This window comes from Stigmatopora nigra, chromosome 4 (assembly GCF_051989575.1).
Source record: "Stigmatopora nigra isolate UIUO_SnigA chromosome 4, RoL_Snig_1.1, whole genome shotgun sequence".
Classification (NCBI taxonomy): Eukaryota; Metazoa; Chordata; class Actinopteri; order Syngnathiformes; family Syngnathidae; genus Stigmatopora; species Stigmatopora nigra.
In genome coordinates this window covers 13,829,114-13,854,629 of record NC_135511.1, presented here as the reverse complement: position 1 = coordinate 13,854,629, position 25,516 = coordinate 13,829,114, and the positions used below count along the sequence as shown (strand labels likewise).

The 25,516-nt window shown below is 39.1% G+C and overlaps 1 protein-coding gene across 2 annotated transcripts; it reads right to left on the bottom strand.

The window, feature by feature from the left end:
- Nucleotides 1-137: 137 nt before the first annotated feature.
- LOC144195349 (stalled ribosome sensor GCN1-like) lies at nucleotides 138-23,672 on the bottom strand. 2 transcript variants are annotated; one of them, XM_077714920.1, is made up of 59 exons: nucleotides 23,184-23,672; nucleotides 20,735-20,878; nucleotides 18,784-19,930; nucleotides 18,031-18,133; nucleotides 17,860-17,923; nucleotides 17,646-17,777; nucleotides 17,447-17,555; nucleotides 16,811-16,909; nucleotides 16,602-16,736; nucleotides 16,336-16,513; nucleotides 16,168-16,242; nucleotides 15,939-16,067; nucleotides 15,825-15,875; nucleotides 15,651-15,749; nucleotides 15,111-15,284; nucleotides 14,869-15,021; nucleotides 14,673-14,765; nucleotides 14,513-14,588; nucleotides 13,983-14,142; nucleotides 13,717-13,906; nucleotides 13,503-13,627; nucleotides 12,843-13,021; nucleotides 12,674-12,767; nucleotides 12,493-12,606; nucleotides 12,201-12,399; nucleotides 11,937-12,089; nucleotides 11,298-11,476; nucleotides 11,119-11,199; nucleotides 10,783-10,926; nucleotides 10,526-10,650; nucleotides 10,244-10,433; nucleotides 9,976-10,046; nucleotides 9,699-9,864; nucleotides 9,097-9,291; nucleotides 8,748-8,994; nucleotides 8,538-8,659; nucleotides 8,324-8,438; nucleotides 8,051-8,230; nucleotides 7,741-7,961; nucleotides 7,594-7,662; nucleotides 7,371-7,509; nucleotides 7,068-7,264; nucleotides 6,780-6,922; nucleotides 6,573-6,690; nucleotides 6,289-6,504; nucleotides 6,036-6,200; nucleotides 5,788-5,949; nucleotides 5,604-5,696; nucleotides 5,394-5,537; nucleotides 4,982-5,251; nucleotides 4,784-4,897; nucleotides 3,992-4,222; nucleotides 3,721-3,914; nucleotides 3,097-3,211; nucleotides 2,676-2,772; nucleotides 2,201-2,349; nucleotides 1,629-1,739; nucleotides 1,239-1,460; nucleotides 138-1,148 (listed from the first exon to the last, which is right to left on the bottom strand). In XM_077714920.1, exons 3-59 carry the CDS (start codon nucleotides 18,799-18,801, stop codon nucleotides 1,023-1,025), a joined length of 8,013 nt encoding a protein of 2,670 aa, XP_077571046.1. In that variant the 5' UTR covers nucleotides 18,802-19,930; nucleotides 20,735-20,878; nucleotides 23,184-23,672; the 3' UTR covers nucleotides 138-1,022. The 2 variants fall into 2 exon arrangements, with proteins under 2 accessions (XP_077571046.1, XP_077571047.1); XM_077714921.1 differs by having other exon boundaries at nucleotides 20,735-20,875.
- Between the last annotated feature and the right edge of the window lie 1,844 nt (nucleotides 23,673-25,516).

The window sequence follows — 25,516 nt, the reverse complement described above, 5'->3', positions numbered from 1 at the left end:
TTAATTTATAAGACTACATTCTGTGGCACTTGTCATGGTCATTCCAAAGCAAAATGACCGAGAACAATTAAAAAACAATGTGAAACCCAGATATTCCTTTGAGTTTAAATACTTCAAAAATAATTCACACTACTGTATGAAATGCATTCTTTTTAATTTTGTATTGGCTTTTTACAATCACATCAATAGGTTAAGCTCCTTTACTGATGTGGGCACCCCAACCAAATCAAGAGATGTGCGCATTATGGTGGGATTCCAAATATTTGGTAAAAAAACAAAAACAAATTCTGAAAAGAATTGGCCTCATAGCAGTCATTAAAACTGGGCAAATAACCAGTAAAATACATTTTTTTTTCCTTTTTAATTTTCATGTCCAGCTTGTATTCTAATGTGCCACCGTGTGGTTTGGAGTACTCCTTTTTTTGGTTGTTTAATATTATGTTGTTCATTCTAAAATGCAACTGGATAGAAAATGGCTAAGGTGGACAGCAAATTGGGGAACAGGGATAAAGAAACAATTTAATATAAAGGCTCCCTGACTATATATTTTGGGGTGAAAGGCCGCTAAAAGGATGAAATAAAGAGAAATTCAGGTTTGGAATTATTGAACCGCTTAATTGTTATTCTTGAGCATGGGAACTTGTGGCACATTTAAAGACTAGTCATTTTCTACCATTTAGGGAGCTGAAAAATAATTCCAGGTCAGGTATTATTCTCTGTAAAAGAATAAATGAAATGAAAATGTAGAGTATGCCAAACTAGAAAACATCCAAATAGGAATTTGAAATAGAATTAATAACTGTAGTTAAAGCAGAATAATATTCTCATATTGTGACTCTGCTGACAAGGGGTGCGGAGATAAAAATTTGAGAAGGTGAATTACACGTCTGGTCTTGCAGATATTTGGAGTTCCTGTGCTGTAAAACAGAGCAACATGATCAAATGTCTGAAGTTCTCAAAACAGGTCACATCTGCCGACCAATGTTTTGGCTGACGTTATCAAACAGGTCAGTCCAGTTCAATCACGTTAATATGGTGTCATCTATCTCTTCATTGGAGTCTAGTTGACCGGCGATCTTCTTCAAAGAGCGGCGGTGACAATCTGACAGGAGGTCGTTACTCGCAGAGTCCAGAATGGCCGAAATGGTCTGTAACGGAAAAAATGTCATGAGTGTCGAGGCAAAAAATAAATAAAAAATCTATGTAAATCGCAATATTCTCTTCATAAACTGTCCGACCTGCATGCATTCATCTCCCTGGCGGAGTCGTAATAAGTTGACAATGGTGTGGTCGCTCTGAGCTCTGACGCTGGTGTTCTTGTCTTTGGTATTGTCCAACAGAGTCTTCAACAAAGGCTTGATGAGATTGGCATCCATGGTAGGTGCTGCCGGCTCTTTAAAGACCCACCAGATCACCCTCTCTGACACCAGCCTGATGTCACTTGACTGGTTCTGAAGACACTGCGAGGTGCCACAGAAAGCAAGTGTCAAAAAATCCTCCATCCATCACATTCTTCTTCATATTTCTAACAATGGACATTGAAAAGGCTCCTTTTGGTTATATTCTAACATAAATATGTCTCTCAAGTCCTGTCTTTCGCATAATTATTGACGACAGCAAAAACAAACCTTGACAAACTGTGTGATGTAGCGTTGAGAAACATTGGTGCCTCCATCCACACTCAGTTGATATCGCATCAGGAATCCCATCCCTCGGATTCCACTAGTGGCAATTGGAAGCTGTAGATTGTAGAAGAATCAAATCATCTACTTAAAAACAGCTCATATTGGGTGTAGTCATTAGATTGTACATTTTTAAAAATGTACAACCTATCAAACGTCAAGACATTGATGCAAAAAATGGCAATGTCTGGAACAGTAAAATGATGAAAAGGTATCATAATACAAAACATTAGTCATCTCCAATATAATGATAGTATAAATTGCAGGGTAGAAAACTTACCCTAAAAAACACTGGCTTACTTAAAAATCATCTTTTTTTTAAATCCAGTGTTCTTTTATCATGAATCATTTATTTGGCATAATTGATGTTGCTTTACACAGAAGCATTTAAGCGAGGACAAAAGTAGGAAGTAGGCTACAACAATGAAAATTGTTCTAAAGACATTTTCAATGGTGAATTATTTAGAAACAAACAAAAACCATAGGGACGGACCCCATTACTCAAAAATTTAGCTTACCCTGTCAGCAGTAGCATTGGTCAAAATGGTCTCCGTCACTGTGTCGCGGTATTCCTTGCCGCAGAGCTTTTCGGGCGCACATTTGACAGCTATAGCTAAAGCCAAGCTACGTCCATGTCGTACCATCCAATCCACCCCTGACATATCCGCTGAAAGCAGAGAAACAGCTCTTAATCAATTACAGTTTGCTAATTAAATATTTCCCGGAAGATGCTGGCCAAATGGGCATCACCAAAAACACCAAGTGGTCTTGTAACACGTCATTTTTGGGGTATATACATTATTTCTTCCACTATCAGAGGCCAAAAGGAATTTGCGTTTTGATATACTTCCTAAAAAAATGTTTAAGAACCACCAGCGAAAACAAAGTGAATGCCATGCCAATTTGTGACAAAAATAGCATTTTTTTTCTCCCTGTGGAAGCCAAACAATGAATAAATATTCACAGCAGCGCTGGGTTCAGCCGCATACTAACCTAAGATGTGCTGAAGCAAGACAGTCTTCAACTCCTCCTCTGTTAAAAATGGGCAGAGCTCACCTATACAGCCGGCAGAAGCCATTCGAGTGGCATCCTAGAAGAGCAGACAAGTAGAAAGACTTGAGAATCTATTGACTTTGAATTTTGAACTCATTCATTATCAAGGAATTTTGATAATCCCTAATCTTTGCGGATAAGATACACAATTACTGACAAAGTGACTTAAAATCAACTTGGTTGCAAACCACATCCCGTCTCACTGACTTCCGCTTTATCACAATGCTGACAAAAAAAGGGCCAAACCCACGAAAAAGTTCAAAAATGCTTCTACATTTACTTTTGAGGTTTTTCACAACATCAAATGAATGCTGCCAACCTTGTTTTCTGTTTCAAGTTATCTCTTCCCAATGCCTCATACCTCATCATGTCCCAGCATGCCTAGTAATGTGGTGGTAATGTTCTTGCGGATGTTTGGATCCACCTTGGACCCGGCCCCTTGGATGACAAACCTTAAAGCTTGTAGCATTGTCTCCCTATTAAAGACAAAGTGAGACAAAAGTGAATAATACAACCAACAAATTATATAGTAAATCCAAATTTTAAGGATGAGTTGGAATTCCTGTATGAGGAATGCAGCATTCCCCAAAACAAACTTGTGCATACATTCACTTAGCTCGATTGACGCTTTATGATAAATCTAAATGTCCAAAATCAGCAAAGCTGGAAGGAACTTCATTTAATATTGTTTTAATGCCAAAGGTGGAGATAACAGTTCATTCCATTTGAACTCGAAAAAGAAGAGAATGACATTTTTAGCATTCGTTTTTGGCTATAAGACTACTATATTTAATTTTGCTTGTAGGCAAGGTTTCGTTATTTACTTTCTACAAAATAAGAGGTCTGAAGAGTGGAGCTGTGCCCTGTGGTGGGGACGTTGGGAAATGTGTATCCTAGTATGTTTCTTGGCATCAATGACTCTTTTCACATCAAGTGCTATAAAATACTTTAGTCTCCATACCAACTCGCCAAAAAGTGCACACACCTGACTCCGGAGTCTTCAGCATTGCGAATAGCAGAGAGTTGCTCTGTAAAGAGTGGGTCGACCTTGCTGTGAATAGAAACCAGTTGACCCAGAGCTTCAGCAGCCCTCAACCGGACTGCACGGCTGGAGTCTTGCAGGGCCTTTAAGAAGGTGGTCTGCAGCTGTGGCAGGAAGGGCTTCAGCGCGATACCCACCTGCAATAGGGAACAAGATGGAGCTCTGCAACTCGGTTCCATGAATCGGCGATTCCAAGAGAACCATTAATACAGACCTTTGCTAACAGAAGAGTAAGAGTCTCCAGCAGAGCCGTCTTCACTGTCCAAGCAAAGCGGTCACCCAAGATACGAATAAGGGGCCCGGTGATGTTGACCACGGAGAGCCGGAGTGCCTCGGGGGAGGTCAATTTAATGACCCCGCCCAATGCTTTGGCGGCTTCTTCCTTTTGCTCGGGACTGCCGGTAAGGACGCCTTCCCTCAGGACAGGAAGAATGCAAGTGACACCCTAAGAGCCGAAAAGAAGAAGTTATATTTTGTGCTTAGGTTAAATGCTTGAGAACAAAATGTATATACTGTAGCATTTGGCTGAATGTATAGCATTGCAGTGGGTTCTAAAATTTATTATTTTGAGAGTCGACTACTCGGCAATTGTTTTTTTTTTTTCAGGTATCTTGAGATTGTTATTGAGATAAATGATTCAAGTACTATAGAACTATGTATATAGAACTATGTGTACTGTTTTTCTTGTATTTATTTTAAAAATCCAAAAGTACATTTTGTATTGAAATTTAAATAAAAATAAACAAAAGATAATAATTTTACAATGTTTAAAATTTCAAGGATTAAAGTATATTTGCAGTTTTTATTCAAAAATAAAAAACTGTCTTTTTTATTCATTTATTAAAAGAGAATTTCATAACTAAAAGAAAAAAAACGATTGCTCAACTAACAAAACAATCGTCATTCAATTTGATAGTCGATTAATTGTGGTAGCCCTAAGTTGTGTATATATATATATAAAATCATATTTACAGATTTAATATAGAACAAAGAGAATGAGTCTTACCTTTTTGGGCAGACAGAAACCAGGCAAGAATTCTCCCCTTGCATCTGCCACAGCTGATCTAATGTCTCGATGAAGATCATCAATCAGCGCCAGCTGGCTGCTTGCATCGAGTTTCTTAGCACAAACAAACAGTAAAGTCCACATATGAGCCCGGAACCAGAAGCTATATATTGCAATCCTTGGATGACATGAACCTACCTTAGTGATGGAATTGATAGTGTCCCAGCTTTGAAATAGAATGGCCGTGTTGGTGTCACTGAGGAGGCGGATGAGGCCAGACAGGAGGTTGCGCGTATGAGCACTGTAGTCCAGCCGTGTACGGGCAAAGTAGGCATTGAGGATGGTGACGCCAGCCTGCCTGAGGCCGGAATCTGAGCTTCGAGTTGCCTCCAATAGATCATCTATGATGATACGCTGGCCCACTTCATCATCCACGGAGAGGATTACAGTTTGACAACTGCATAACTCCTATTACAAATTGAACAACATGCATCAGTACGGCAAAAATAAACAGACATCAGAAAATGAGCTATTGTGTCTCCTTCACGTCCTGCCTATCCAAAATCAGATTTTCAGAACACATATAAATAAATTACTGATGAGGTATTACCTCAGATTCATCATCTGTTCCTAATTTTCCTTTAAGTGAGGAAAGAAGGGCTGGTAGAATAACGCCAAGATGGCGAGTTAAGGCATCACCGGCCACAGCAGAGAGGAAGGCCAACACACGAGTATTCACAGGAGGAGCTGTCAGCTAAGAACCACAAAATAATGTTATTTATTTATTTTATTACAACTGCTACCATCATCAACGGCTTACCTTTGGCACCAAATAGGGCAGCACCGATCGACTCTTCACTGCCATCACTTGCTTGAGTCCATCTAAAGCAAAATCTGCTGTGTCCACATCGTCCTGTTAAAGTATTGAGCACAACATGCCATCAGCTCAAAGAAAATTAACTGTGAATATTAGTTGGAATTGTTACTTTTTAAAAGAAACTTACAAGCTGTTTCAACAGCATAGGTAGAATGTCATCAAGTGCCTGGTGACCAATGGTTACATGAAGCTGCTCAAAGGTTTTGGCTGCAGCCTCTCTGACTTCTTCTAGAGGGTCACATAGAGCTTTCCTCACTGTGGGGACCAGAGACTCAGAGAAGACTAGCACCTATGGAACAATAATATGGAGTCAAATGGGTTTAGTATCAACGAGGTTGATCGAAAAGGATACGTGTCGGACTGCTGTGAACTAACCGCATCTTTGCTGGTGGACTTCATGATCTCACTGAGCCCGATGCACACGCCCTGTCTTTCATCGCTCTTGTCAGAACGTAGACCTTGCTCAAGGATGGGAATAATTTCTGGAAGAATCCTCTCACCTAGCTTTCTGACTAGGTCACCCAGAGTCCGGGCAGCGATCTGGAGACGCATAGATATAGTATTAAAAAAGAATAGATCCCCGTTCAAGTGCAAAAGTGAGGGAAATGCCATAAAAAATTATATGTACAGTTCTCTTATCGGGGCAGGTAGAAGCCAAGAAGCCGAGTAGGAGACTGAAGAGCGTTGGGAGGATTTCTCGAAGGGTTCGTGGCGTGTTGGACACCACTATCTTCCATACATGAAGAGATGCCTGGCGAACTACCAGCTGGGTGTCTGAACGTCCCATATAAAGGCCAGAAAGTACACGATTACGCCGCTCACCCCCGAGAGCTGATATGATGGCCTAAAAAAGGGAGACAATTGAGATAAGTTCAATCTTAAAATTGATCCAAAACAAAAAATTATTTTTACTTTATTTGAGGCAGCAGTTCCAAAATTATCATCCTCCGATGCGGTTTCTGTGGTCATCTTTCCTGTCACTCCAGAAATATGGAACAATAAATCTCCAAGCAGCTGGACAGAACTGAATCTATAAAACACCACAAACACGTATCCACAATGAAGTCGATATTGAAGCAACGGCAAACTGAAACAAGCTAAATGGCAAGTGTGGCTTACCTGATTCTCCAGAGGTCGTCAAACAGGCCCTGCTCGAGTTCAGGAAGCAAGAGTGCAATAGCAGTCTCTGCATACATGCTGATGATACGTTGACCGGCTCGTAACGCCGTGTCTCGTACATACTCATTTTCGTCAGCCAGTGCCTGGAAAAGCAGACCGAAAATGTCAGGATAATTTATGAAATAAGAATGGTAAATGGCTTTTGGTGGGTGGTTTACAATTGTAAAGTGTTAGTGAATTCAGATAGGTACATCTAATGACCAAATGTCAAACCAGCAAAGTAAATACCTTCAGAATGCAGGGGATAATGGGCCCAACATAGGGAGTAAATTTGTCTCCAAATGTGAGAGGCAGGTAGATAAACATCATGATGTAGCCATCTCTAACATGGGAAGCTATGTCCACTTTACTTGCAGTTTGGACCACATCTGGCATCAATTTGTCCAGTTTCTCAACGCCAAGGCCAGCCATCACCTCAGCCAGGCCTGAAATCATTGAAAAAGTGAGGTCAGAATTTTCAGTCTTTTTTAAAAAAAAAAGATTATTAGTATTTTCTAATAAACAGCAGATATGATGAGCTATGTTAGCGACCTTGAGCAGCCCCAGAACGATCCACTGAGCTCAGCTCAGAGGCCATTGTCTCCATGAGCCATGGCAGAAGGTCATCAAAGCAAGCCTCGCCCATTCCTTTCACCATTGCGCCCAGGGCTTTAGCTGAAACCGTCCGAACCTGGAGAGAGGAAGCTACACCATCAGCCTCAGACGCATGGACACACCAATGACCACAGCTGTACTTGTCTACCAATGATCTCACCTCAGGCACAGGGTCCAACAAAGAAGTCTTTAGTCCAGGAATGACACTGGGCAGGTATGGTGACAGATCCTATTACAGAATACATAATTAGTACCCCTTCAATAAAATATTATACACAAACACTGATTTAATTCGAAATAATCCTACCTTCTGGTCAGTAAGGGAGTACATATTGCCAATAATTTGAGCGGCCATCTTGCGTGTGTCAGTAGAACGATCCTGGAAGGCTCTTTGGACGATAGGCATGATAAGGGCCAGGGAAGGAGCATCAATAAAGTGCACAAATTTGGTGTCCAGAAGAGTTTGAAGACATGTTTGTGTTCTCCGGGAAGGATCAGTAAGAGCATCCAGCAGTACAGGAGTTATAGCTGGGAAGAGAATGTTCACAATGATGAACCCTTGCTATGTAGCCCAAAAAACTTCGACCCTCAAATGTGACATTGTTTTAAAACCTTACCAAGAATTTCAGGATTTCGGATGACTGAACCAATTTGCCTGAGAGCCTGCTGACCAGCTTTCTGCACCTTCACGTGGGAGTCCGTCAACACTTCAGCCAATTTGGGAACAATACTTGGTAGACAAGAAGATAACTGCTTTGGTGCGCAGAAAGCCATGGCACCCAGCAATTCGACAGAGCCTAGAAAAGAAGAGCAGGGACGATAAGATATGTGAAATTGTTTTCCTTATGTATAATTCTGGCTTGGTTTGGTGTATTATTGTCTGTGCAGACCTGCTTTAGTCCGCCACGACTCCTCTTCCAAGGCCACCAGCAAAGAAGGAAGAACTAATTTCACTCCATGAGCACTCAAGTTCCTCATCACTGCTTTAGCACAGTCATCAGCTGCCTAATGGAGTGGGACAAAGGAATATTCACTTAAGTTCTTGGCATTGTCGAGTTGACTTCTGGGTGAAAATCACAAGTGAGATTTGATTTTCTTACTCACCTCTCTCACATACTGATTTCCATCTCCAAAGCAAAGCAGGAGATGTGGCAACACATGGACCACATATGGCTCAAAAAGTTTGCCCAGCATGTTGCAGAGCATCTCAAAAGCAAAAAGTGCTCCTGGAAGAGATACATATTAAAAAATTAATAAGTGGTTAGTCATTTCAAGTTTGAACCACCAGAAGGAAGTTTATCTTGTTGAACTCACCTTCCCTTCTTCTGAAGTTTTTCTTATCCTGAATGGCGTCAGTCAACGTTGCCATGATTTCCTGCTGTTTCAGAGCCAGTATACCGAGTCCTTTGACCAGGCCAGCCAATCCATAGGCGGCGCCCTTCCTCTCAGCATACTTGTCACTTTCTAGAAGCAGCTGCAGCAGATTCCGGACGATCCCTGCGGCATCTTCTTTGATAGCAGGCACTAGTGGCGGTAAACAACTGGCCACAGACTCTTGAACCTCCACAAGAAAAAGGCAACAAAACATTGCCGTTATATATCAATGTCCCAATGAATATTTTCTTGAGGAAAATGTTGACTTTGTGGATTTGTGGTTTCTTACCTGCTGAGATGGCGTAGAAAGGGCTGTGATAAGCTTGGCCACAATAGGTTTGACCTTAGGGTCGTTTTTGTCCAAATGTTTAGCCAAGGAGCCCATAAGAATGACAACACTCTGACGGACAGAGTCATAGCTTGCATCCTGGGGAGCATTTTTTAGGAACTCCTCAAACACAGGTAGCAGGCTGCTAACATTGTCCTGGAACAGATAGCATAAATAAAGTTTGTTATTAAGTAACGTTCACAGTATTGACTAGCTAATTATGAGCATGGATTCATAAGTTAGCATGGCTAGTACAGCCTTCCCTCGATTATCGCGACTTTGCTTATTGCAAATTCACTTCTTTGCAATTTTTTCATCTATTAATTATTTTCCAAAATAAATTGAGTTCATAAAAACGTGAAAATCCACGCTACTAAGACTCATCTCTGAAGAAGGGGTAAAAAAGGGTAGTCATTTTTAGGGGTGACTCTACTTTGCGATTTTTCAATTATCGCGGTCGTGTTTGGGCTACATGAACCGCGATATTCGAGGGATTACTGTAATAACCTTTATTTTCTGCAGTTATGCATTAGGACGTAGTGAAATTAAAATGCAAATCCAACCTTTCCATGAGTGTTGAGGGCTGATAGGGCTGCCTCCAACATGCAACGCCGCACGTCCGAGTGACGGTCGTTCAGAGCATCGGGAACAAAGAAGAGGAAGAGGGGAGTCACCTGGGATTCGTCCAAATACTGGGATAGCTTGTTCAGAGTTAGTGCAATGCCACACCTACAGTGGGGGAAATTCAAAAGTACAAATTGCATGAACATAAGTTGGACATTTCACCTTGAACACATAAAACACAATAATGCATGATTTTTTTTCCTTCTTCTCTCTTACCTTGATTCCCATTGATCTGGCGGTGATTCCGAAATGACCCTGCCCAAGGTGTCCAGCACAGGAGGTGGTCTCTTCAATGAAAATTGACAATAAGATAGTTTACTAGTTGAAATGCATTGACTAATAATAACCCACTTGGACCACATTGTGGTTTATTATATCTACCAAACATGAAGTCAAAGCACCTAATGGAAAATATGTGTGAGGTCATATCTGGCCTTGTGTTTAACACCGGTGGCTTAAAAATGGATATAGCGTTGAATCTTACAAAAAGTTTTTTGTGGTAGAGTTCAAAAAGTTGTCCAAGGACTGGAGCAGATTGTTCTTTATACTGAGAAACTGCACTTGACAGTGCCTCGGCGGCAGCAGAACGAATAGCGGCTTCATGGTGAGTGATATCTCCAATCAGCAGGGAGCAAAGCTCTGGAACCAACTCCAGATCAAGAGACAGCCAAAGTCTAAGAGCAGCAAAAATGACAAATTCCCCAATGAAAACAATGCTGAACTTACTGAACATTTATCAAAAACTGTAAGAAAACCAAGCACATACTTCTCAGCGAAAGCTCGTCCCTCTTCTTCGACATCAAACTTTGCCACCCAGAGCCTACGAAGCAAACTCAGGCCAGTTTGTTCTGTACTGTCTGTCGGCAAAGCAAACTCCATCTCCATCAAACCCTGCACACAGAGTTGAAAAAAAAGATCATATAGAGCTCAACTTTATTGATTCATTGATATTTCCCCCCAATTATTGGTGTCTTTTCTGGAAATGGCTAAAAAAAGGGCATTCAGGGAGAAAAAAAAACTCACTCTCAGAGCAGCATCACGGACAGAGAAGCAAGGGGACAGGAGGGCATTGAGAAGGACATCTATCTCTGGCTGCTCTGCCACAGTGCAGCCCTCACCTCCTCCGGCACTGTTACACAGCGCTGTTAGACACTCAGACGCCAACACCTGACGGGAGTTGAATCGGGATGTCACAAATAAGTACTGCTCACATTGCACAAGAGTCAGAAAAAACTAATGCAACTTGAGTAAAAAACAGATCCAGATCATGACTTAATTGTGGTTCTTATAACCTAAAAACTGGATCACTAAAGTATTATATTGGATCTGGCTTGAAAATTTGTGGATTGGGAAAGTCACCTGAAGTCTAGGCGTAGCTGTGGAAATAATTCTGGTGAGTAGCAGTAGCATGCTGACACGAGGAAGCAGCTCAGGGCCGTTCTGAAAGAATGACAGAAAAAAATAATGACATACATTTATAATACAGAAGGGCCATAGTGAATAATGGATGGGACTTAAGTATGAAAAACAAACTGTACCTCATCAATGATAATGGCCTCATCTGTCTGAGTACGAAGCTTACAGTGCTCATGGATGACTTGCAAAGATCTAGTCATTAAATTCTCAGTTTCCTCTGTACTGCCTGAGGACTGCTTGAGTGTGGCATTGAGGAAAGGAAAGCAGAAGCAAAAGGCAGGGGCAGAGAGTGGGGTCACACCTGGAAATAAATAAAAAATAATAATAAACCAAAAAATGCCAAAATAATCGAGTATTGGTGAGTTCATTTTACAAGAAACAGCCATCTTGGTTATCCATAATGGGCTCTTGTCATTCCCCCCCTGGCCATTCAAAATATGAAATAAACTGTTAAAATGTCTAAATAGTAATAGTACTAAAAAATATGTCACTTATATCTTTTGTTTTATTCATCAATAAAATAAAAACCAATAAAAAAAAATACCCTGAGAAGATGGTGCCCAATCACAGTTTAGGTTGATTTATTAATTTCAATATCACTGTATTTGACTCATTGGCTGCAGTTGCTATTGCACTGCTACTACTGGAATTGGATCAGATACAGTATCTTATACCAATACCGACTATGAGATGAGGACACCGTTAATAAGTAATATACTAAAAAAAATCATTTGACAGATGATGCTGCTGCCTGTCCTTACCACTTGTCTTGCCCTCTCTCTGAGGGACAGTATAGTTATGCAAGAGTTGCACAGTACGGTCCACTGCCTTGTCCAGATCCTCCTGCTCCCAGGCTGCATCCAAGGTACACTCGGGCTTCAACAACCGTAAAGTGACATGTCCCACGAGAGCACCTGGAAAACAGAAATCTATTCAAATCTACTCTCGGTTTGAAATGAACATCTACATGTCAAACTGACCATTGCGGATGTATATAAAAAAATAAAATAAAACATGTTAGGTACCGAGATGTTGGAGGTGTTGGGGTAGGAGGAACAGTCCGATGTCCAAGAAAATCTGCTGAATACGTGGAGCCGCCAAAGGCGAATGCAAAAGTGGCAAGAGAACCTGGAGGACCGATGGTAGCTCTCTAGTAATTTGTCCTGGTCTCTCTTTGACAACAGCTGTTAGGAGACCCATTACACTTTGTAGCTTGACATCGAGCTAGGAAAAATAAGAAGCGAATAATCAGTCCATAAGTTGAACGGTAGGAGAAATAAAAAAGACATTGTCCGAGAAAGATGTTTTCTTCATTACCCCTTGAAGTCTTTTCCGAATAGTTTCCTCCTTCTCGCGTTGCATCTCAATCATTTCCTTCTGTTTACTGGTGAGCTGCACTTCCTCTTTGATGCCTCTTTTCTTTTTGATTTCCTGTGAAATCCAAGTAAAAATTCAAATACACCTGCAGTATTTAAAAACAGCATTTGATTTAAATTACCGCTTGTAGCTCAAGTTCAAATATCTGTTCTTTGTAGGAATAGGCCTTGTTCTCTTTCTTGATATTGCCTTTCTTGCCGTGTTCTTTAAGTGCACTGCGAAAAAAAAGCAGATGTGTTAAACATCATAGGTAAAAGACATGAAGGAACACCAGGAAGATTTTATTCTACCTTTGAATGATGGAGTTGTCATAAAGTTCACCCTCAGGTGTCAACATAATAGCACACTCCTCCTTAGTGGCAGTATGTAAAGCAGGTTGGGAGAGCTCCTTTGTTATGTGACTGATTATGCGTGGTAACAGTTTGTCAGGGGAGAGTGCACAGAGGGCACCCACAGCATTTCTCACTGCCTGTAGAAAAATGAGACAATTCCGATAGGGTTAGAGTTTAGAAATGGGAATTTATTATTTATGAAATTAGGGGCAAACATATCCCAGCAAATGACACATTGGTTAAAGTCAAAAGAGGACAATCAGATGGAGGATGTTTGTATTAAGAAACCAAAAAGTGTTGGAATAGGGGTCATAAAAAGGTGGAATTTGAGTTGATATAAAATACAATATATTTAGCTTGATCATTTGTATATTCATGAAAATATCAATTTAATAAATCACATTTTTCAATGTTGCACGAAATATTAACTGCATGTATTGTCAAGATGCGGTATTTTGACTGTTCGATATTTATGATACTTTTATATCTGTATGATACATGTGAGAAAGTTTCTGTACTTTCATTTTTAACTTGTACCACATTGACTTTTGGATTTAGTTTTTCTGCCTAATGTGCTGAAATAACAAAAAAAATCTCAAACAAAAAAATAGTCTTTACCTGATTATCAGTGTTGACCTCCAACAGATAGGGCAGAATAGCCTCCAGATTCTTTTCTATGAATTCTTCAGCTTTTAGATTCATGGTGGAGAGAAGGAAAGGCCACAAACCACTCCGTACTTCAACTTAAAAGGGATGAATATAAAAAAGGGATGTAAAACAAGAAAATTAGCAAACAGCAGTTGAAATAATCCAAAAGTGCTCCCTCCTGTACCTAATGATGGATGATGAGCAAGAACGAGGATTTTCATGGCCAAGTTTTCGGATTCATTTGAATCATTCCATTGATTGGCCGAGGCGCAAATGACATGCAGCGCGTCCAGCAGCACTCGCGGGCGCGTATAGTTGCGACCAAGTTCACTCAGCTCTCCAGACTCCAACACCAAGGCATTCTGGGGCATGACCTGACAAAACACAACCAGGAGAATGTCATACCCTTTTCCAGACACGGAAACTAAGTTCTCAAATTCGGCCTCGCACTTTGTGTTTGTTGATGGCAGCTCGGAGTTCCCCAAGAAGGCCGTTAGCTAGGTTGAAACCATCCAAGGAGGAGAGCAGCTTCCTGACGATCTGTTTTGCCCGCTTCCTAACACGCCAGCTCTGAGACAACAGCACCGCCACAGTGGCACTGTGGTACATCCTGCAGGAGCAATTATATGCAGCAAAGACTTAATGATATACATAGAGACATATAGATATATAGACATATAGATATATAGATATAGACATGTAGAGATATAGACATAGAGATATAGACATAGAGATATAGACAGAGAGATGTAGACATATAGATATAATGTATATATATATATTTTTTTTTTTCAAAGTGTTTGCTAATGTCAGAATCATTGACGAAGGAAATAATTGAAAAATAGTCACTACTGATGCCTGAATCTCATGTTAAAAACATTAAAAGACATTGAATTTCCAAAATGAGAAGGACATACAATACTTCAAATCAAGGAGATACATATACATAAAAGTTTTTTCAAAATAATTGAAAAACTTACTGAGATTTGCTGTTGTTAAGCCGATGGGCATGATCCAAGAAAAGTCTTTCACAGAGTAGCAGTAAAGTCAGCTGAGCTAAAAAAAAAAAAACAGTAAAAGAAACGTGTTTTTAATTGGAAAATTTACATGACATTGACTGGCAAGAAATCGTCTTCTCACTTTCTTCGCTGGCCGTGGCGACAAACTTTTCTGTTGTGAAAAGTGGCTTCTTCTCATCCAAGATCAAGTTCCAAAAGCTGGATAACTTTGCCTCTGTGATAAATAAACGGATATCGACTCTTAACACATTGCCATTAATAGCGAACAAGTTCATCTTCCAGCCATAGTATTGAGACACTCTAATATTGATAATTACCTGTCATTGTTTCAAGCTGGGACAATCGACTCAAAAGAACCGAAGCCGCCACGCCTTCAGAAAGCAAAGGATAGTGGGAGCTTTGTGCTGCAGCTTTTTCCAAAGTTTGAAGCAACAGGGGTACGAGCCCTGACGCCTGCTCCAGAGTATCACCTTGGAGATGAAGAAAGATTTATAAAAAGACTGAAATGATGATACCGCAATCAATATAATAAAAATGTTTTTCCATGGTGTGAACTGACCTTTGAAGGCCCCCAACATGACTTGAATGTAAGCGTGGCGAACCAGAGAGGTGGAGGTTTTGAGGGTGAAGGCCTTTTTGATCCATTCTAACAGAGCAGTCGGAATCTGAATGGTAAGGCGACTGCTCCACTGAGAAAGCACTGACACTCCATGCACCAAGGTGCCCTCGTGAACTAAATTTGAGGAATCAAAAATGTGTTCATTTAAAATTATATAGTACTCCCTAAAACAAAGTAATAACATAGTATCATTGTTCATCTATCTAGGCCAACCAGACTTATAAATACTTTTAATCAGAACAACTTTATGTTCCTCCCAATAGTCATTCATAATTGCCTTGTGCCAAACTCAAATATATTGGAAACTTAATTAACAATAAATTCAATAACAAAACCATTCCACATTGTCCATATATAGTTTTGATATTTTTAAATGACATTCTATAATGTGTCGAAAATTAAAAAAGGGAAAGATTGAGAAAGTGAGCTAGACTTTGTAATTTAATGAAAAGAAGAGTAGAAAATAAATGACCCACATACCTTCCTGTTGTAAAAAGGGGACGAACATCATTGTGACTGCAGAGCTCAGTGTTTGGCTTGAGCTTCCTGACACTGCATGATGACTGCAGCTGCCAATGCCTAAAAATCAGGAACATTTACAACCCTGGTAGTTAATCCAACCAATGGAACTTTTCAATGATTGAACTTCCATACCTGACAAAACACTCATCTTTTGGGTGACAACTGTGAGTTTTCCTTCAGACCCTGAAAACGTTTACAGTATACATTTAAAAAAAGCACCGTCTACATAGCAAATATCTAGTTCACCTCCAAGAATCTTGAAAAGATGCGTGACTATGTCCTGCACTGCAGTGGGATCGCTGCACTGTCGGGCCAAGTTCTGCAAGGCCTGGACTGCTTCCTCTGTTAACTGCCCATTGTTGGCTTTCAGTTGGCCTAAAGCAGATGGAAAATATTTACTCGAGATGAACGCCAACCTTCTTTTCCAGCTCTGATACGTTAAACAGAAAAATATACACATTTTAAAATCCCTTACTTGCTATAGTCTTTCCAATATCCATGGCATACTGACTAAGGTCAATAGTCAGTGCTGAGAGCAAGCAGGAAATTGCTGGGAAGAGGTTCATTTACAGAAATGTTGTTATTAATTGATAACATTTCGCTTATTCCTAAGATAACACGAAAAAAAAAAACCTCATCTCACCTCGCATGGCATTTTCTGGACTTCGCAGCATCGTCTTTTGCATGGTAGGAAGAAGCAGCTCCTGGAACTCCGAGTGAGAAACGTGGCGGAGCAGGGATCCACTTTTATCCAGAATATGCTGATGTGCTTTAGTCTTGCTCATAAGCACTGACTTTGTGTAGAGTTCTAACATTGCTTTCTAGAATAAACAGAAAGGAGTCCAGATTTTGATTTTTTTTGTACCTAGCAAAGTATAAGCAGTGGAATTGTCAATTCAAACAACTGACCTTATGCTTTTCAATTGTGGCTTTGTCCTTCTGAGCTGTGCAAAAGTCTAGACAGACACCCAACATGGCCAACGTTGTAGGGCTCGGCTCAAGGCTCAACAGGGAGCTGATGTACTGATCAACTAAGCCCGGATTCTGGGAAAGAAGCCAAATATCAGACCGCTCCAAAAACTCTGGGCGTAAACATTGTTAGATATCATTGAACTCACTTCCTCACAAAGATGAGTCAGATTCTTCAGGCTTGACTTTTGAGCAGTGGATTTGGCTCCACCCACAACCTCTGCCACAAGCACACTCTGAACCTGAACCTGGGTGAACAGCCAAAACAACTCGTGTGGAGAATGTGTGCATGGCAATTCAATACTTATCCAAATAAAATAGTTAACTCTTGCTGTCCATTGATTCACTGCTTGGGCTACTGAGGTATTACAGGCACTACCAGCTGGTTCATGCTTTTTAGTACTGCACATTTTGTTCTACTTAAAAAAATACCATTGGTGTATCACAATGTATGTTAGCAGTAAGTTAGGAGACATTTATTGGTTAAAATAAATAAACTGTGTTTAATTTTTTGTTTTTATATACAAAATTCTCATGTCGCACGCAGACTATTTAAATAAAGTTTATATGAGTTCTAATTGACATTATATTTAACCTCATTATCCCAAAACTGAATGTTTTTCATATTACAAACATTATGTATGTTTGATAATTATGCTTGTTATTACCTATTTAGAATTTGGGTATGTGTATTTGGGTCTGAAATGTACTCCTATGGGCAATAATATGTAATAAATTTGTATAAAAATTAACAAAATAAAAATGACGTTTTTCTACATACTAACCATTTTATTCCAGGTTGGTCCTTGTCTTTTCTCAGGGGAAGAAAAGACAGCAGGGACTAAAAGGCAGGTCCAAGACAGGCCAATGAAGGCAGCCGAGCCTGTGCTTTTCCTGAAAAATACAAGCGGACTATAATTCGCACTAGCCAAGGAATACACAATGGAGAGGGGGAAAAATATAATTAATGTGGGAAATACACACCCTGGCTCTCCATTTTTATTGACAAGTCCACTGTTGAGAAGGCAGTGGAGGAGACTCATCACCAGAACATCGGGCTGGCGTTCAGCCAACTGTGCAATGGCAGAGAGAATTTCCCTGCGAGATGCAGCATCCCTGAAAAATACCAACATTGGAATCTTAATAGGAAAATGATAGGATACATTAAAAGGAGTATGTAGCCATTTTTTTACCATACCTGTATCTGTGAGGGGTCAGGCAGAAGAGCTTGCAAAGGCCTTTGATGGCAGGCTCTGGTAACTCTAAAATACATATAAGCCAAAACAAGAAGGTATGAAGGAAAAGTGGATATGGATTTTAAAAGAATGCCCTAAAAAATTACACAAAAAAATATCTGCCACCGACTCACCTTTGCCCTTTAAACATTGTTTTAGTTCTCCAAAAATCTCCTTGCGCTCTTTCACACTGGCTGTAGTCACTTTTAAAGCAAATTTCTTCAGGGTCTCGGAAACCTGCATTCCAAATATTTGTATTATCAAATAGTGTTTGCAGAAGTTTCATTGGGAAATGTTATAATCAATGTATTATTGATACTAGTGTACATGTACATACAGCAAGTTGTAACAAAACAATCAGATGACAATAAAATATTTCAGTTTAGTTGTTTTCGATGCATTCCTTTTTGCCAGTCACTCTTCATGCATTTTCTGATCCTAGTTTTGCTTAAAACGTCAATCAGATTCGAATTGGCAAAAAATGAAAATTTTAGCCATTTTTCATCTGGGCGTAAGATTTTAAGTCTGTGAAGGCAAAATCCGCTAACTGGTGTTTACTTCCTAATGAATCAAAATCACAATCCTGAACTAATAATTGATTAAATCCACCGTCATTTAATTGAAAAATAGTTCCCGATGTTTACATTGCTTTCCCATTGTTAGTCACAAAAACAGATGTTGATTTAAGACATTCACAGGCAACGTAGCACATAGCAATTAGCAATTAGGCTAACTGTCAACGTGTCTCATATTGAGTGGGAACAGATCAAGTCAAAGGATCGTTTACAACATCGGGAAAACGTCAAATATGAAGGATTAACTACTTTATAGAATTACGGAATGAGGAAAATGGTGTCGCGTAAAGGCAGCAAGTCAGCCACACATACCTGCATGTCGGCTGCCATGTTGCCGGTCCTACCCCCGGAATTACTTGTCACGTCATTTCTGGGGAACGACTCCACTTGGTGAGAAGGACCTTGCTAAAATTTGATTGGCTGCAGGATACGCTTTTCTGCAAACTAATTGGCTTCTGAAACAGCGTGAGACACGCCCATTTTATCCCAGGCATCTTTAGCGGTACTTTATTTACTCTTTGAAGGAAAACACATTCTGATTCATTATCCCTTGAGTAAATATTTAAAAATACATCTTTTATTCAAATACAAGGCCAGGTATGGAGTGAATATCTTGGCTTGCATCAGCACAAATCATAATTTATTCTTACATAAGGAACATCAAAGAAGATGCAGATAAAACTACTTTCTTTTAAATGACGTATGTAGTTTTAAAAAAAAAAACACTTCTCCTAAAAGCCTTGTGAGCAGCAGATACAGCCAGTCTCGTTTTATTCCGGAAAAAAAAATGACGTCAATCCCTGTAGATTGTAGAATGATTATCAACCAGCAGAGGACGCTGCAAAAATGTGACTTAACTTCTCAAAATTCCTAAATGAGCACAATTTTGGGGTAAAAAGAAAAACTAAACAGTGCTAGGAGTCCGTATCAACAATTCATACAGCGATTTATACGATAAATTACTAAAATTTCAATAAAACGTGTTGAAAACGAGACAATTTTCCTTCATAGATGTGGACAATTCATTGAGGTCTATAACAAACTGTGAAAAATGACCAATTAAGTATTGGCAAAGTAAAAAAAAAATAACACACACAAAAGAAATATATTTCCTATATGGGCTGGATGAAAAAAAAATGTGGAAAAAGAGAAAAAGCAGCTATTGAAGGTACCATAATCTCACACAAAAACGTGAGACTGAAAAATAGTCCCATAAATATAACGAAATTCAGATTTCACTACCCAGGGAAAAATATTCCTGGATCTTTTTCTTTTAAGCGGTTGTACAGTCCAAAAATGTGACTTTTTAACTTTGCTATGTTGCCATGAAAAAGATGATGAGTCCAATTACGATGATGGCCACGACGACTGCGACTCCAATTAAAACAATTTTCATCTTCTTATTCTTCCATCTTGTTTTTTCCTTTACTTGGTTGGATTTCTTTTCAAAGGCTTTACTCTATAGAAGACAGAAAAAAAAGCAAAATGGAGCAATGTTAGTAGATATACTGCATTGGATTCACCATGAGGAATGAACAATTAGTCTTGGAACTGTTGCATAAGCGCCCAAGTTTGTCAGCTTATCAAAAACAGCTCAGACAAAGTATTCTTTTGTAAATGTACTTGCTGTAAAAGAACCACCATTCAAAAAAATCAATCCCCTTAAATAATGTATTGACTTTTGAAAATGACAGCACTGTTAAAAACATTCATGCTGTTGGAACACGTTCAGGTTTCTGTGATTATTGTAAGGCAATATGACTCATCAACAAGAGAAATTGGAACCACTCAAGAAGGGAGTTTAGAAAAAACTAACTTGAACCCCAGGAGCAAAGATTCTTATAATCCAAAACAATCTTTAAACTAAAACTTGATCTACCCCGTCCTATATAGTGATATAACACCGTCCATCAGGGCGATGTGGGAACGTCGTGACCCCTAGGTTGACCCCCGGACAAACACTGGCCTCATGGCATGTCCTGAAGTCGCTCGGTTATACCCAGGGACACCCGCTTACTTCATTCATCTTAGGGAAACAAAAGGAAATACCGCTCCAAAAATAGCACCATAAAACACAATCAGGATGTAAATTGTACATTTGTTTTCCTCTCTAGCTCCACCTAAGGTTTATTTATAAATAATCAATTTGACATGTCTGTTTTGGATGTGTGGATGCCTATGGAAGTGGCTCATTAGGCCAGAGAAGAGAAAATTGGAGAAGAAAGATGAATGAGGAGGACGTTTTTGCAATATGCCTGCCAACCTTTCTTAACAGCTCATCAGCTCTGTCTTCCAGGTCACCCAGTTTTCCAGTTCGCTCCTCCGCCTTGTTCAAATTCTCCAACATGATGTCCTTTACCTCCTCCGCATCATCTTGGGCCTGCTGTAATCGGCTTTTCCCATTCTGCTGTCACAACAAACACAAACGAGATCCAACATACATAAGCAACATAGCCACAAAATTCAATCCAAACCCCAAAGGGAGTTTACAGTAATCCCTCCATTATCGCGGTTAATGTAGACCAGACATGGCCGCGAAAATTGAAAGTGTCATAACCATTACGAAGTGCAGATTTTTTGCTAACTGTGGACTTTCGATTCCGCTGTTGAAACTTGATCGTAATAACTAGTGAAGGAATGGAAAGCTAGGCATGATTTTTGGTTGAAAAAACAGAACTGCAAAAAAAAAAAAACTAAACCAATTAAAAACCTGCCCATTCCCTGGTGTATTGTTTTGGATGAAATAACTATGAAAAGGTAAAAGACAGCAAGATCTGAATACAATTTCTTTTTTTTTTCTACATGTAAAATGACACATTTGTGCAGTCGTTTTCACTTGGACATGGTCAATATTTCTTGGGACTTTCAATTGACGACTACACCTTTCAAGACAAAGTGTCACATTGTTTTGGAAGTTGTCAAAATGAAGCCAAACTGGTTTTCTCACAACACTACTCCTCCAACATGGTGTCAACAAGAGAGGTGTTTTCCCAAAAACCTGAGATGGAAGCACCGAGAGTGCAATTAGCATGATGACCCTTTGACATTTGCATTGTGCGAAAGAGAGGAAGCCCACATCTTAGAAGTTGACAGTCACAGGAAACCAGAGAAGCAAAAACACTTCATAATTCAATGTCATTTCCTGCTAAAAAAAAAATGGAATCAACAACATAGGGAAACCTGACGCTTATAAAAGTCAGGATGAAGTAAATCGACGCCTAAATCGTGCCATTTCTTTGTATGTGGTGATGGCTGCCAAATGGTGGTAATAAAAGAACAATAGGCTGTTTTAATTGAAACTGGCAACTTCTTAACCTAGGAATGAGTGGCCAGTCCAGTTCCCTTCCATGCTTCCTTCCTTTCTTCCCTCCCTTCGTCCCATTGCCCAACAACGTTACCTGACATGGAGATCTGTATCCGGGGAAACCACACCCACATCATGTTATTGCATGCCCAGGTCATTATGGAATTTTTACAATCCTAGCACAATGTATATCATTTATATCATTGGTAATAACTGTTGCTTAAAGGCTCTCACTAACTTAAATCAATTGTGCAATTATGTAGAAGTTAAAAAGTAACATGAAGGAATTTTTAGTGTTCATGATATACAATGCCATTTTGATAAGGCGCTACAAGGTCAAGACACACTAAATTCCTCATTTATTAACGTAAAATGAAGATATCAGGTTGTGATGAACTAGCAAAACATAGTTTGATAATCCATAATTTGTCAATTAGTCTTTGCAGCACCACTTAGTGCTGTAACAAAGTATTTATATGGCATTCCCATTTCTAGGAAATAAGTGCACAATATAATTAAATGAATCAAGCCTTAAGTGTAATTCTGTCTCAATGAATTCATTCATTAAGTCATCTTTCATCCCAATTATGCACAGTAGGAGGGGGCACTTTTAATTGGTCGCCAGCCACAGATACGGACAACAATTCATTCATGCTCAATGAGATTATCATGCATATTTTAGGAATGTGGGAGACATCTATAGTACCCTGAGAAAACCTACACAATAGGAACATGCAAATTTCCCACAGAAAGGCCGGAACGGATTCAAACGTTGATCTCAGTATTGCGAAGCATACGTGCTACCCACTTCACCAATGAATTAGTCATTACAAAAAGTAGGAATTGAAATTTAAAATACAATCGATTAAATGTAAATAATGCTTTGGGCTATGAATACAGAATGCAATTTTATTTTATTTCAAAACATGTGGTAATATTTTTGTTCCCTATTTTGTAGTGTGCTCTAGTGAGCTTTAAGTGCATTACAAATACATTATAACACATCTAAATCTAATCTTTGACCAGTATTTTTCATTCCAAACATTGAAATTGAACTATTTACAAACTATTTTTTTGCTATATTTAGATAAGCATAATAGTTACAGTGACTTACACTAATGAATATAAAAAATAAAAACCTTGCACTTAGGTCTACATTACTGTATTTATGCATTTTCCACGATAATAGTAGTAGTCAACTTTAGTATTTCACGGTGTTACTTATTTATAAAGTTAACAACTACAGTTTTAAAATATAACTACTTACGTGACTTTAGGAAATACCATAAAAGGAGCATTATAACACTTAAAGAGTCATTTTGGTGACCTTTTATGACTGTCAAAAAGCATGTTTTAAATAAAATAAAGAGAGTTTGGTAGTCTCCGAGTTTGTCCGTGAACTACTCACCATTTCGGCCTGGATGTGTGTTCTAGTGCGGCAGCTGTCACCGGATCCACCGACTGCATGCACAAGTGGCGAGCCACTTTATAAGAACCCTGGCAACCGGAAGCAACGCACAAACCTTCGCCTCCCGCAAAAGGTCGCGCAAGCTTTGACTTGGTCACAATTGCTTGACTTTTCTTGCGAGTTTTCAGCTTTTACTTTGTTCGCGTCTCTTCCACAAGTCGGTCTTCCTTTAAAAGATGCGTTCGATGGGCGCAGGGAAATAGAGACTTTACTCGTGTGACGACTTGTAAATAATCAACCAATTCCTTGTTTGTAGTTTCAGGTGCGGCGGAAGAAAGTTAATCTAGTTTGGTTTTGAACAAAAGGATTTTTTTCAAAACTGTCAGTCCGTTTTAAAATGCGTTTGTAAATATATAGTCCGTTCTGGCAACCCGGGAGAGCAGATGTATTGTGTTGCATGCGTGACGACTTAGTGATGCCACAAACGCCATAAAATCGCAATTTAAGCAGCTGGACACGTCAGAGAAATGGGTGGGTGGCAATTATCTACCCCTCCAAAGCCTAAAGTGACTGTTAAACGAAAGCAAATGTTGACTGTGGAATTTCCTGGGGAACTCCAATGCATCACTCTGACATTCTTCTGGCACGTGTCGTCTTTCAAAGTCAAGATGACACGCAACATAATATTTTCTTGTTTTCTTTCTACATTAAATGAAATGCAGGTGGTATTGTCACTCATTAAATAAATAAATATAATATATGGCGGTTTTTTTTGTTTCAAGTATAAACATAAACATTATAGTGGCCCAATGCCTATAATGTCATCTAGTTTAGCATTAAATTTTGATCAATATTATGAACTTTTTGCTGTGAGGGTTTTTAATACACTACATGTTTGCTTATGCATTTTTTGGCTACAAACATAGTTTTGTATCTTCTCGCATAATGTTACATGACATTTGACCACTAATGGGTGTTCCCCAGTTTATGTGCGGTGCAAACATGCCAAAAGGGGGGTTGCGACCCCTCCCTCCAGTCATATATTATCCCAATATAAACACCCACTGTGTCAATGTTAGAGAAATTATGACTTCATTTACAATGCTTTACTTTTCACGCATACAGAAATCAATAAGTGTGGAGAATTTATCAGGGAAAAAAGGATACATCTAATCTCACCTCAACCTGGGGTGAGGGCGTGGAATGTGAGGTATTAGTACATATAGTATCACATTTTCAAAATGGAAGTTGCCCAAAGGAGATTTTCTTCAAGTCGCTTTAAAGGGCTGGCAACGTATAAAAAATGTCAATTATTTCCTGATGTCTTTGATTCATCCAATATGGCCTGCCAAATAAGCAAAAACACATGTTTTGAAGAACATAGTATTTGGTGCTGTTATAGATACATCATAATGAAAAAAAAACATATTACACAATTGATATTGCAGAATAACAATAGTGAACTCAAGTCATATAATCACTTGACATATTACTATCATGGAGAAAAATGCATTATCACCTTTCTTAAGTCATTGTCATGTAAACAGATGGACAATATTCCGTAGTTATCATTTTATATAAGCGGCGGCTGATTTTTTTTATTCAAACAGAAGAGACTGAGTCTGTCTACAACTGACCAGGTCAAAGACGAAGAAAACAAAAGGCTTGTTCTGGGAAAATGGACAGAGATACAAAGGCCGTAGTCACCATTGCAAGCACCATGTTTTCCCATAATTGTCTAATTGTCATCCATGGCTAGTTGACTGGCATCCGCATGACAGTCTGAGCGTGCTCACAAACAAAAGAGCTTTTTTCCCCATCTAAAAGTAAGCGTTATTCCCCAAACTCATTTTTCATGAGCTAAAACCTTAAGCTCTACCTCTTTGTGGGATAGACCAGCCAACTGGCTTAATAATTGTTTGTTCATGTTAAAATTTAATTTAGATTAACCGTTATTTTCCCCAACATTCCTTAATTTGTATTTTTTGCCATTTAAAAAAAAATATTTAATCTTTAATGGCTTTGTTTTTGCACCATAATAGGCAGATAACTGAACTTGTGAAATATTGCTCTTAGATTTCCTTCCTGGTTGGCTGACATTTTTCAGTTGGACTCGGACTCTATCTTGTGCCAACACAGATAACGCATCATTTTTGCATGATTTCAATAACTTCCTGGATAAACATGAATCACAAATGAGATATCCCCAATAAAAAATAAAAATAAATAAAGGTGCTGGTCTATTTTGTGAAACCAAAACCTGACATCAAAACAGGGGTGTGTATGGACTTTTAAAATTTTAATTTATATATTAATTGACAAAATAATGCTAC